A 13,733-nucleotide genomic window follows, 5' to 3' on the forward strand; every position below is an offset into this window, starting at 1 on the left:
AAGGGATTTGAGATGAAACTAGGATAAATCTTGAAAAAGTGAATTATTCCATTTATATTCCATTTTATTTTTATTTTATTTTTATATCTCTATCTTCTTCTGCCCCCCCTCTTTCCTTCCCCGAACCAAGTCCTATAGCCAGTACACGACCTAACCTCAATTAAGCGACCGGTCAAACTTTATGATTCTTTGAATTCTATTTAAAGAGATGTCTATTCTGCTGTGTATATATATGTATGTATATGTGTTTATGTGTGTATATGTATATGTATGTATATATATGTATATATATATGTATATATATATGTATATGTGTATGTATGTGTATGTGTGTATGTATGTATATGTATATATGTATAGTTTGTGTATGTGTGTTCATGTGTATATGGGGATGAATATGCACATGTGTTTCACCCCACTTCATACCATTCACCACTACCTATTCTCCCTACTATTAACACCTCGCCCCACTAAAAATAATATAGATTTCTAATGAAAAGAATTCCACCAGACTTTGAATTATTTCGCTGGGCCCACAAACAAATTTGTACAGCACTTGCCCGATTCGGATATCTACACAGCTATGCGGATTACCCAATATATAACTTGGACCTTATTACCAAACGGATATAAAGAACGCATAACATGAATTTTACCAAGCAAGCTGGATCTAAAAAAAACTTTCATATCCTTTTTCTACAAATCCCCCTGCTATAGGACTTCTGATAAATTTATTATTTTAACTTTGACTTTCCATGTCTCACTGACTTTAGCAAATAGGGTGCATACCTTTATAAATATTTGCTAATATTTTCTCTCCTCTGATGAGATGGTAGACATCGAAACCCTATAGGTTAAGGAGATTAATTTTCTAAAGTATTCTTTTTCTTGCTTAGAATAATAAAAATTCTTTGATATGAAACTCAACCACTTCATTTCATTTCAATGAGAGATTTTTTTAAATTCATTGAATCACAATTTAATTTATTTGCTCTATCTTGCATATCGAGCAATTCTTGTTTAGATGGGATAACTTATAGAATATTACTGCCAGTAATATTTTTGTAAACTTTACATTCCAGTACATGTCAGGGGCGGCATTTTACGAGGGTAAAAATAGAAAATAGAAAAAATAAATAAAAGCTAACAAAAAATCTTAAATTTTATACCGAAAAGATTGTAAAACATCGAAACTTTTGGAGGTATCGGAATCAGAAAGATTTATGATTCCAAAACTAATTTACGATGTTTTAAATTTTTCATTTAATTTTTCATTATTGGTTCTAATGATAAATATTCATTGTTTTTAAATTATCACTAAAACTAAAATGATAATAACATCAAAATACGATGTAAATTTATTTTATTTGTAAAACAAAGTTTTTAAAAAGTTGCATAAATTTTCTAAGTAACCTTTCAAAGAAAGCAGTTGATTTAAATGTTCAAAAAAATATTGAAAAATTAAACAAAATATTTTTGCCGAGAAAAATACTTCCAAACATCAGTGATAATTAAATGATACAATGGGAAATTAGCAACAGAAAATTACGTAATTTGAGAATTGTAGAAACATTAAGCAAGTACAGAATAAAAATCGACTGTAAACAGATTTTATGATCATCATATCAGGGGATATAATTTGAAATGGTAACTAAGCGCTACACCTCAAATACTATTTAAGTTGTAGAAACGTTAGAGTAACCCAAAGTCTGACTGCCAAGGTTGTAAAACTATGCATAATCGCTTAGACCCCCCCCCCAAAAAAAAAGCTTACTGAATTTATATCCATGAGGAAAATAATAATTTTTGGTTAGTGATAAAGAGATTAAGAGTGGGGGAAATTATTGATAGTGTTTTCAGCTAGACAAGTGTTTTTCCTGAAAGTTTGGCAAGGGGAACCATAGATTGGAGCTCAGACGAGCACTTGCCATGAAAATAACGATAAAGCAGAGACAGGCTCGCAACGTCTCTTCTGTGAGAAAGAGGTTGCAGGGAAAAAAAAGGGATTCCCTTACTAGGATACGAAGTCTGTTTTGAACTCTGTCAAGGCAGGATAAGTTCTTTCTAGCAGCTCCTGCCCAGATGTGGCAATAATACTCCATCCTTGGACATACTTGGCTCTTATATAGGTAGAGAATTGCATCAGTAGTGAGATATCTACTGAATCAATAGAAGGATCCCACCATTTTTCCAGCGACCTTGGAAACAGATTTGATGTACGTGTTCCATTTCAGATCAGGAGTAATGGTCAAACCCAGGAGCTTGTCAAAACATGGAGCCTCCTCAAGACGAAAGCCATTCATTTCAATTGATGCCAGATGGCGATCAGAACGTTGATGATGTAAAGACAGAAGTTTGGCTTTAGATGCATTAAAAGTAACCAGCCACTCTTTTCCCCATTGTACCACATGCTCAAGATCAGAGGAGAGAGAATCAGAGAGAACTTGGTCGTTAACGGTCTTTGATGTACTGCCATAGATGGTAGTGTCGTGAGCATAAATGTCTACGAATAATCTAAGGGTGTGATTTGGAAGATTATTAATGTAGATCAGGAACTCCAGTATTAATATTCTGAGCTTCTGATTTCTGTCCATCAACCACTAGTTTTATGAACCTATCACATAGAAATGATTTTATAACTGAGAAGACATTACCAGCTATACCATAACTGGAGATCTTGTGAAGTAGTTATGCCATACTCTATCAAAGGCCTTTGATATGTCAAGAGCAACTGCCCTAGAAAGGAAGCCTCCATCAAGAGATTCGCTAATCCTATGAGATATAACTGTAAAGCACATCTGCTGTAGATTGAGCGGAATGGAAACCATATTGAATATCACTTATTTTTGCTGAGGTGGTAGACTACTTCTCTATTTAACACAGATTCCAGTAACTTACTCATAACACACAAGAGACTTATTGGTCAGTATTGAGAGGGAGATGACCGATCACCTTAATTCTTAAATACAGGGCATACTAATGAGGTTTTCCAGGGTTTCGGGAAGCAATTCTCCTTAAGACAACGTTTAAACAGCTTTGTAAGTATGGGAGCTAGTTCTGGTTGAAGCTTTTGTAGTATTATAATAGGAATGCCGTCATTACTGGAATCAAGGTTTTTGATTAGTTTGGCAACTTCACGCACAGATATTTATATATCACATAGAGTATTTTCAGATACAGGAGGAAATACTGGGGGTTGGCAGCCTTGGTCACATAGGGTAGAATTAGCCGCAAAGTTCATGGTAAAGAGTTTTGCTTTGTCTGACGTTGACGAGATTACCTCAGCTCCATTGATGATAGTTGGGATGCTTCTGTTCAGGATCTTGTTTGCTATTTGCCAATGTTTATTTCTACACATTTTTGAGGTTTTAATAGGAAATTTACGTGATTTACAAGCCACACAGATTCGAAAATGTCTCAAACAACAAACATATAACAAATATTAGCAATATAAGTTACTCTTCTACCTAACTGGATAAGTTATAGTATTTGTACTTAATATAAAATGTTTAATCAGTTCAAAAAACACCTAGTCCCGAGTGGTGCACGAGAACAACAAAACATTGCGTATTCCATGTATTTTTTAATCGGTTATTTTTTTGTTGTTCTTGTGCCGCTTGCGATTACGTGTTTTTCCAGCTCAATAAACATTTTACATTAAGTAATACTACTAAAAACTTATCAAGCTAGGTAGAAGAGTAACTTATCTTGCCTTTGGTAACATTTATTTATTGTATATTTGTTGTATTTTGGGGGGTTGCACTTTTTCGAACCTCTTTGAATTGTAAAACAAACGCAAAAAATCTTTTAAAACATTGATAATAAAAATAGATTATTGAAAAATAATAAAATATATTCTTTACAATGTTTGTAAAAGTTCAAATAACACTCTACAGCCAACCTGTACTTTATAGCATCCATACTGACTCGAGAAACCTCGATCAAAATTGGAAAGGCGTCTCTTCAGTTTAACCAGTAAAAACACTAAAAACTTATCCAGCAAGGTAGAAAGCAAACAGTTTAAAACATGTTTTAAAACAACAATAAATAAGTAAAAAACAAATAATATTATGGGGGGGGGTAGTCACTTTTTAAAACAATATGAACGGTTATAAAATGTATTTTCAATTGATATTTATTCAATAAAATACCAATTTTCCGACTTGGCAAAAATAAACGATTCGTCCGTGGACGAATCTTACGTGGAAGAATCTTCTGGCATTCAAAAAATGGAATGAATGCAAATTTTAGCGAAACGAAATTAGCGAGTACAGCCTAGCAAGAAAAGCAACAACCCGACAGCTGATAACAACAATTAATAATAAGCATGTTTTAATTGTTAACTAATCTGTACTTGTTATGAATATGTTAATAATGAAAGGAGTTAACTAAGAATTTTTTTTTGTTTCAACTAGACTGTAAGTTGCACATAACATTTCAGTAAACAAAAGATACCGTAAAAATTGAATTTCATCGTCCTGCATAAGAACCAAAACAAAACAATGAAATAAAGAAAACAACTAAAACAGTTTTGTCGCTTTTTCCCAAAATGACTGAAACAAGACATGAACAAAATGTTACCAAAGGCAAGATAAGTTACTTTTTTACCTAACTAGATAAGTTGTTTTTTTTTATTTTAATTTGTTTATTTACAATATTCTAAACCTAATTTTATTCTTAACTAAAAAAAGACATTAAAATTGCTTTGTTTGATATTCTGGAAGATTACATTATTTTTTACTTATTTCATTTCATTGCTTTTGTTTTATTTTTCATTTCATTGTTTTGTTTTGGTAATTATGTAGAGAAAAGACCATGACATTCAATTTTTGCGGTATATTTTGTTTATTAAAATATTATGTGAAACTACAGTCTAGTTGAAACAAAAACATTTCTTGGTTAATTCATTTCATTATTAACATATTCATAAGTTAAAAACAAGTATTTAAAAATTAAAACACACTTATTATTAGTTTTTGTTATCCGCAGTTGAGTTTTTGATGTTATTTTTTTCTTGCTAGACTGTACACTGTACAGTGGACTCGCTAATTTCGTTTCACTAAAATTTGCATTTCGTTCCATATTTTACATCCATTCGCGGCTGTCATCTTGCAGACGACTTTAGTCAAGAATGCCCATTCCTTGTATTTTTCTATAACATTTTCTTAAATAAGGAAATACTGTGAAAAGTATTTAATTATTATTTTTATTATTTTGGGGAGTTTGCTTTACAATACAGAAAGATTCGAAAAAGTAGTAAAAAAAATCAAATATACAACAAATAAATGTTCCTATTGGCTATAAAAGTTATTTTGCAACCTACTTGAATCATTTATTGGTGTTTTAAAGTAGTTTTAAACGCTCTTCATTTCACTTCAAATACTAACTTTTTAAGAGTCGTAAGAATTCAAAAAGGCAAAACATGATGTATCTCACAAGGCCCAGGTGTTGCGCTACGTAAAAATTGACGAAAATAAAGTGACAGTGGAGGAGTTGTTTCTCCGCTTAATCAAGACGAAAGGTAAAAGCACGGAGGACATTTCTAAACTGATTTTGAGAGAACTGGAGAACGATGGGATTCATATTGGTGACTGTATTGGCATTTGACAATGCTGTTATTATCGCAGGCCACTGATCGGGTGTATAGAAACGAATCTCCGAAATCAACCCAAAAGCCCCATTTGTGCCATGCACTAACCATTCATTAAATCTGGCTTGTCTACGTACCGCTTCTGTAGCAGTTCACTCTGTTACATGTTATGGCATACTGGACCGGTTATTCTCGTTCTTTTCTGCATCCACACATCGATGGGACGTCTTGATTCAGTTGACCGGACTGTGGAAACTAGATGGAGTAGTCGAGCAGATGCTGTAAATGTTGTGGTAGAAAATTATTGGAAGTCGTCATTGTCCTGGAACAGCTCACAGAAGAAGGAGAAAATACAACCACAAGATCAGATGCATCTTTAATTCTCAACTTGGTATTGTCGTTTCCGTTTCTTTTATTTCTGAGCCTTTGGAAAACAATTCTCCCAGAAATCGATGATGCCCAAAAGTATCTTCAAGAAAAGGGGCTGGATCTGCAACAAAGTTCTGTCAGGCTGACGGTGATGAGAGATTGCCTTCTTCAGAATAGAGAAAAGATGGTGAACACTGCAATTGACGAGTTAAAAAAACTTTGCTATGAAATGGGGATAAGCATGCAGCATCATATCCGCAAAAAGACACGAATGGGTGAGGAACGATTGACTGATGCGGCACTGGGATTTGATACTAAGTTCAGACAGGAAATGCTGTCTTTCATAAACAGGTTGACTGAAAAAATATCTTGCAGATTGCAACAAGTTCACAATCTTGCAAGTAAATACGCTTTTCTTACACCGTCAAATCTGTTTGATGATAATTATGATTGTCAGCCTGGTGAATTTGACGAAGATATAGAAAAAGATAAATTCTTTGCCGAAAGGAAGAGATTACAGTATTTTGTGAAAGTTTCAGGAAAAGACAAAATCAATGGACTTCTTGAACTTTTGAACTTCATACAAAAATACCACCTTGAGGATTCCGTCCCTAATATTGTGATCTTGCTGTTACGTTGTCGTGTCATAAAATGAACGTTTGTTGTATATTGGTTGAAATTGGAATAGAGATGATATATTAAAACATGTCTATTTATAAAGGATTGTTACGTTGTGTGTGTGTTCATCTAGTGGTCTTTCTATTCCATATGTTCATATGCTGTTAAGTGTGAATATGTGTGTGACATGCATTTTCACATACCTCTGCTTCTTTGTTGGTCCATCTGAAAATTCTTGCCTGGGAGGGAGACTTGATACCTGTTTTGGGGACGAAGATTTATTTCACACCAAGACAAGAAATTGGTTCTATAGTTTATTTCACTTTTTCCCAGTTCAATGAAAATAAATATTTTGTGGGCATTTTGGAATTTTGAAGGTTTTAACAGGTTGTCATATGCCAGTAGTGTGTGGGGGGGGGGCGGCAAAACAGGTAATCATATACCAGTGGTGGGGGCAAAACAGGTAATCATATACCAGCGGGGGTGGAGCAAAACATGTAATTATATGCCGGGTAGGAGGGGGGGCAAAACAGGTAATCATATGCCAGTGGGGGGAGGGCAGGTAATTATATGCCAGTGGGGGGGGGGACAGGTAATTATATGCCAGCAGGGAGGGGGGGGGGCAAATAGGTAATTATATGCTGAGGGGGGGGGGGCAAAACAGGTAATTATATGCTAACAGGGGGATGGGTGCGTCAAATTTTACGACCCCCCCCCCCGGGCAGCAAAAACTGATGCTACGCCACTGCTTCCACTTTTCTTTGTTTCAGTTTGACTATTGAAGTAACAACATCACGCATATCAATGTGATCAGTTGTTCCTTTCTCCATTCTAGTTCTATCGAAGTGTCTTTGAAATAACATCAGTCTTTCTATTGAAACTTATTCTGTTGTCATATTTTTGGAGACAAAATCATATTGATAAGTCCACATCCTAGGAAGCTTGACATCTGTTAATTTTTCAGTGCATTACTTGTAAGCACAAATAAATCCTGTTATATTTTTATAAGGCACTTTTATTTAACTTTTTTGTTTATGTAGAACAATTAAAATTGTATATATGAAATGTTTTACGCTTTCAAATTTTCCGTCTTTCTTGTTTAAAATTTTTTTATATATAATTATAATTGATTTCTTATTTTTTAGGAATTGAAAATTCCAGTTGATATTCCAAAACTGACAGAAACATTACACACAATTGCTAATCGAGGTTCCGGAAAAATTTACTTTGGGTATGATGACCTTAACACTTTTATTATTCCATTTGAAATGAATAGGAGACTCATATAATTTTACACCAACTTTGAAATCTAGTGGGGGAGGATCTATTCCTTATAACCCCTTTCACACAGAAGAGATGTTATTAGTCTCTCTCCACTCTATCATTATTTCTATGGAAGGTGCTCGACTGAGCTCTAATTTCTAGTTCTTCCCTTTAAGACATTCATAACAAGAACTCACTTTCTACCACAGCGGAAAACAACTTTCCCTTCTTCCTCCATGTGGCTAGCGTCAGAACTTTCATGAACAGAGCGCTTTCTCAAGATTACCATGAAACTCCTTCACTACAGATTACAACATAGTTGTCTTCAAATCAAAGCACTTGTCATGAACTTTCCCATAATCAAATTTAGTTCATTGTATTGAATCATTTCACCATGCAATAGTTTCACCCCATTAATACTTATCCTTAAGTAGCTTTTGACCTTGATAAACTGTGATAAAAAAAAACTACAATTTATTAATATGGAGAAAAAGCTAAAGGCTAAAGGAAATTTTTATTTTTCAAATTTTTTAAATTTATTCATTACATTTTTTTTCTGAAATTTATTACCTTTTTCTTTTTAATTAACTTTGAATAAATTATTTATCAATTAATTTTTTAAATTTCATTTTACAAAAAATTATTCACACTTACACGCAATATTTTATTGTGTAATTTTATTAATTATTGTTTTTTGAACTGACTTGTCTTCACAGGTTTTCAATGTGAGGAGAATCTAACTCCTCCAGAAAAGGATGCTTTGGATTGGGTCAAAATTAAAAATTGTCAGTCTATTAAGATATCTTCTTTTCTGACTGAGGACAGAAAAGCTGAAATGAAGTATCTATTCTGATACTACACTTTGCTCCAAGCCAATGTTTTAATTTTATTTAGTTTATTAATTCTTGTTCTTTATTTTATTTTCAGAGATTCCAGCAAAAAGTAGTAGAGACACAAGAATCGTTTCAGATTCGGAATCAACTATTCTTTCTCAACAGTGAATGGGCATTTTCATTTATAGAATATCGTTTTTATAGTAATAAAATATATTTATATCATCCATGAAATAACAATATGTTTCTACCTTTATTTGTACCTACGTTATCACCTTTCACACCCATTTCTTAAAAGAAACAACATTGTGCATTCATTCTTTTTGTGGACTGTTATCCTCATCTTTATAGTTTTTGTTGTTTCACCACAAGCCACAAACAGCAATTAAGGTTAGATTTTATGGTTTTATAAATCTAATTTTGTGTTCTTTTCTGGTCTTCCATTGTCAGGTATGAACGGTATTATTTTTTTTTTTTGGGGGGGGGGTCCTTTGAGATGAGGCTTCATAATTTTTGCATTCATTTTTTTTGTTAACTTTTATCCTCATCTTCTTAGTTGTTATTTATCATGTTTCAGCCAACTCATCCTCTGACCTTCTTCAGGTCATTAACCACAATGGGATAAGAATGCTGAGTCTTTTAACATATCCCCAATAATTGCTGTCTTCCATAGTTGTTGTTGGCCAAAACATGGTGATACAACAAACATGGAAGGCAGTAATGACTGGGGATAAGTTACAAAACTCAACATTCCTATGTCATGGTTAATCACCTGAAGAAGGCCAGAGGATGAGTTGGCCAAAACGTGATGAAACAACAACTATGAAGATGAGGATAACAGTTCACAAAAAAAATGAATGCACAAATTATGAAGCCTCATCTCACAGGATTACAAAAATAAAAAAGTGAATGAAGCCTCATCTCACAGGATTACAAAAATAAAAAAGTGAATGAAGCCTCATCTCACAGGATAACAAAAATAAAAAAGTGAATGAAGCCTCATCTCACAGGATTACAAAAAAAAAAAAGTGAATGAAGCCTCATCTCACAGGATTACAAAAAAAAAAAAGTGAATGAAGCCTCATCTCACAGGATTACAAAAAAAAAAAAGTGAATGAAGCCTCATCTCACAGGATTACAAAAAAAAAAAAGTGAATGAAGCCTCATCTCACAGGATTACAAAAAAAAAAAAGTGAATGAAGCCTCATCTCACAGGATTACAAAAAAAAAAAAGTGAATGAAGCCTCATCTCACAGGATTACAAAAAAAAAAAAGTGAATGAAGCCTCATCTCACAGGATTACAAAAAAAAAAAGTGAATGAAGCCTCATCTCACAGGATTACAAAAAAAAAAAAGTGAATGAAGCCTCATCTCACAGGATTACAAAAAAAAAAATAAATGAAGCCTCATCTCACAGGATTACAAAAATAAAAAAGTGAATGAAGCCTCATCTCACAGGATAACAAAAATAAAAAAGTGAATGAAGCCTCATCTCACAGGATTACAAAAAAAAAAAGTGAATGAAGCCTCATCTCACAGGATTACAAAAAAAAAAAAGTGAATGAAGCCTCATCTCACAGGATTACAAAAAAAAAAATAAATGAAGCCTCATCTCACAGGATTACAAAAATAAAAAAGTGAATGAAGCCTCATCTCACAGGATAACAAAAATAAAAAAGTGAATGAAGCCTCATCTCACAGGATTACAAAAAAAAAAAGTGAATGAAGCCTCATCTCACAGGATTACAAAAAAAAAGAATGAATGAAGCCTCATCTCACAGGATTACAAAAATAAAAAAAAAGTGAATGAAGCCTCATCTCACAGGATTACAAAAATAAAAAAGTGAATGAAGCCTCATCTCACAGGATTACAAAAATAAAAAAGTGAATGAAGCCTCATCTCACAGGATTACAAAAATAAAAAAGTGAATGAAGCCTCATCTCACAGGATTACAAAAAAAAAGAAAAAAAAAAAGAAACTTGTTTTTAGTCATCATCATCATCATCATCATCCGCATATTCAGTTGAACATCTGTTTGGCATGTGTTGGATGACTTACAAATTTATCATGTCACCAGTTTTTTTTTGTTTTTTTTTTCCTTTATCTCTCATTCTTAACGCTTCCTCTCATGTTTTCCTTGGCCTAAAAAATTCAATCAATTTGAAGGCTACCATCACCCCCATCTCTCTACATCTACTAACCCAAGAATTCTCATCCATTCATTCAAAGTTTTCTCTTTTTCCCTTTTATATCTAGATTTAATCATCCCCTGAGGTCACCAAATCTAAGTTAGTCTTAAAAACTCGCATCACACACACATAGACATCATGTCATTCTCGTATCATTTCTCTTCATGCCTTTGCTAGATTTCACTATCATCTATCATGCATACATGACCCACGTGTTTAATATTTGTTACACAAATTAGAGGCAAATAAATGAGTGTTTAGTGAAGGTGGTTCAAGCAATGTACAGAAATGCTAAAAGTCATGTTAGAATTAACAACATATTTTGTGACATTTATTCAATGTATGAGTACATCAGGGTTGTTGCTTTTTATTTGTTTTAAAAGCAAGTCTCATGCAGATTGTCCAGAAGTGATGTCATATGTTGATGATTTAGTACTTGCCTGTGAAACAATGGACAATCTACTTGTTAAATTAAAGACTTGGAAGAATGCTATGGAAAGTAAAGATTTGAGCATGAATGTTACAAAGACCATGTTGATCAGTGATTAAGGTGTCAGAAAAACACTCAGAAAACAGTTTCTCTGCTCAGTTTGTGAATTCAATATTTTGTACTACTTGTAAGTATTGGGTACACAAGAAGTTGAGGGAGGATAACCAGTTGGTGTGTAAGAAAACAATGGAAATGAATGAAAATGGTGAGAAAGTATATGTGGATAGTAAAGCTATCGAGAACGTTGAGAAGTTTTGTTAACTTGGGTGATAACATTGGAGCACAGGTTGGAGCAGGTGCTAGTGTGATTGCAAGAATTATGAGTGGATGGTGTAAGTTCAAGGAACTTTTGTTTTTACTAACCAGCAGAAGATTATCACTGTGAACCAATGAAAGATTTTACCAGGCATGTGTTTGCAGTGCGATGATGCATGGAATTGAAATCTGGCCAGGGAGGGTTGAGGATATTCATTGCATGAAGAGAAATGACATTAAAATGATATGACGAATGTCTAATGTGAATCTTAAAGATGATCAGTTTGATGGCAATTCTAGGAGAGGATTGGAAACGGTGGATAGGATTAGGATTAGATTACTTAAGAGGATGCATCAAGTATTTGTTGACATTGGGCTTAAAGAGGATCATGTTGTAATCAGCAGGAAAGCAGTCCCATAGTAATGTGTTGTACAAATGGGAAGTTCTATGGAAAAAAACTGTTCATAAAAGTTTAATTTGATTTTAGGTATTCAGAAGAAGAAAGTGGTGGTAGTCAAACGAGTTCTTGCTGTGAATATTTTATGAGAGCCAGAGAGTGGAGTGGAGTATCTTCCATGGAAATAAAAATAACAGTACTTCATCTTCTGATTCTTATACAAATAAATGATTCTATCGAAAGTCAGGTATTTTTAGAGTTATAGAATGATTCAACCATTTTTTTCAACAACTGGTAAGTCTTCAGCTTCAGATCTAGAGTGAAATTTAACGTTGGAAAGTAATTGAAGCAAAGGTTTTTCTTAGAGACAGCAATTCATTTCAGCTGAGGCAAAATGAGTTTCTGAACATTTGTGATGAAAAAAAAAAGAATCAATTTTTCCTCATTGCACTTACATGTTCTAGATTAAAGAAGAGAAAATCAGCAAAATTTTGATCATCAATGCTGTTCAAAGTGCTGCCCTAGACAGTTGTGTAGTTTGCATAAATATCAAAAAATTATATTATAATTTAAAAAAATCATTGATGAAAATCAGGAAGAGAGTTGGGCTCAAAATAGATTTTTGAGACGCATATGTTTCAGTATTTTTAAATACTGGCAGATCAACCAAGTTTTCCAAGATAAAAATATTTCTCTTTTAAGCAACAATTGAATAGTTTTATAAGAATAGGAGCTAACTATAGATTTTTAAGCATATCTGGAATATTGTCAAGATCAGTTGTTGGCATCAAGGTTCTTGATAAGTTTGCCAACACTCATATGGATGTCACTTAGGAGTTTTTTCAATCACAATGAAATCATGAAAGTATGTGGCCTTCAATGTAAACAAAAGTTCTTTGCAAAAAAGTTTGGCTTTATTGAATGCTGAGATTACCTGGTACAGTCCATTAATGATTGAAATAAATGTCTTACATTTATTCAAAAGCTTGTTTGTTATTTACAAGCCTCTGCTGTTCAGCAACACTAAATTTAACAGATTGGACATCAGACTTTTTGTGTTTTCTATGATCCTTTTTGTAGAGGTTGCAAGCAGTTTTAAGGTGGCATTGGTTTCAGCACATTTATTTTGTAAAAAGCAACTGAAACAATGGTTTCTGGGAGCAATAACAGCATCAATCTCAGGAATGAACTATGGTTGGTTGTTTGGTGTATTGGAACTTTTTAGAGAATATAAAACTTTCAAAATCATCGATCAATCAATCAGACATATTGGAGACGACGCAGGAGACTTTTTTTTTTAAAAAGAAATGCAGAGGAATTTTAGATGAAAGATCTGAAGTTATCGCAATCAGCCCTTGAGTATCAATACATACTGCAATGAGAAAAAGACATCGGAGATCGTTTTGATTATAGATTTAATCTTAATTTAGACAACTGATGATCAATAGAATAGTAGATGTAAAGTGTTCATGGCAAGCTGATAGGAAAAGATCAAGAAGTTTTAAAAAATGTGGTCAGAATCAAATACGTAAGTGGGTTTCTAAACAATCAGAGTTAGCTTACACGCAAAGGAAATATCATGGCAAAATCTTTCATCATCCACTGTCTTGATAGAACGAATTAACCATTTTACATTGTGAATGTTAATGTCATCTCATAAATGAGATGTTAGCAGAAAGGTGAACAGGATCTTGTTGATTATTTCAGAAAATAATATTATTGCAGTT

The 13,733-nt window shown here is 33.3% G+C and overlaps 1 protein-coding gene across 1 annotated transcript in view; it reads left to right on the top strand.

Annotated features, from left to right (window-relative positions):
• LOC145260584 (uncharacterized) overlaps positions 1 to 8,907 on the top strand; it is a 222,910-nt gene extending 214,003 nt beyond the window's left edge. Inside the window, exons 12-13 of the mRNA XM_080118861.1 lie at positions 7,723 to 7,808; positions 8,768 to 8,907. Of these exons, the coding sequence (XP_079974987.1) occupies positions 7,723 to 7,808; positions 8,768 to 8,786 (105 nt within the window). The 3' untranslated portion in view covers positions 8,787 to 8,907. The remainder of the gene's footprint in view (positions 1 to 7,722; positions 7,809 to 8,767) is intronic.
• The last annotated feature ends 4,826 nt before the right edge of the window (positions 8,908 to 13,733 follow it).

This window comes from Euprymna scolopes, chromosome 36 (genome assembly GCF_053919585.1).
Source record: "Euprymna scolopes isolate OS-2025 chromosome 36, ASM5391958v1, whole genome shotgun sequence".
Lineage (NCBI taxonomy): Eukaryota > Metazoa > Mollusca > Cephalopoda > Sepiida > Sepiolidae > Euprymna > Euprymna scolopes.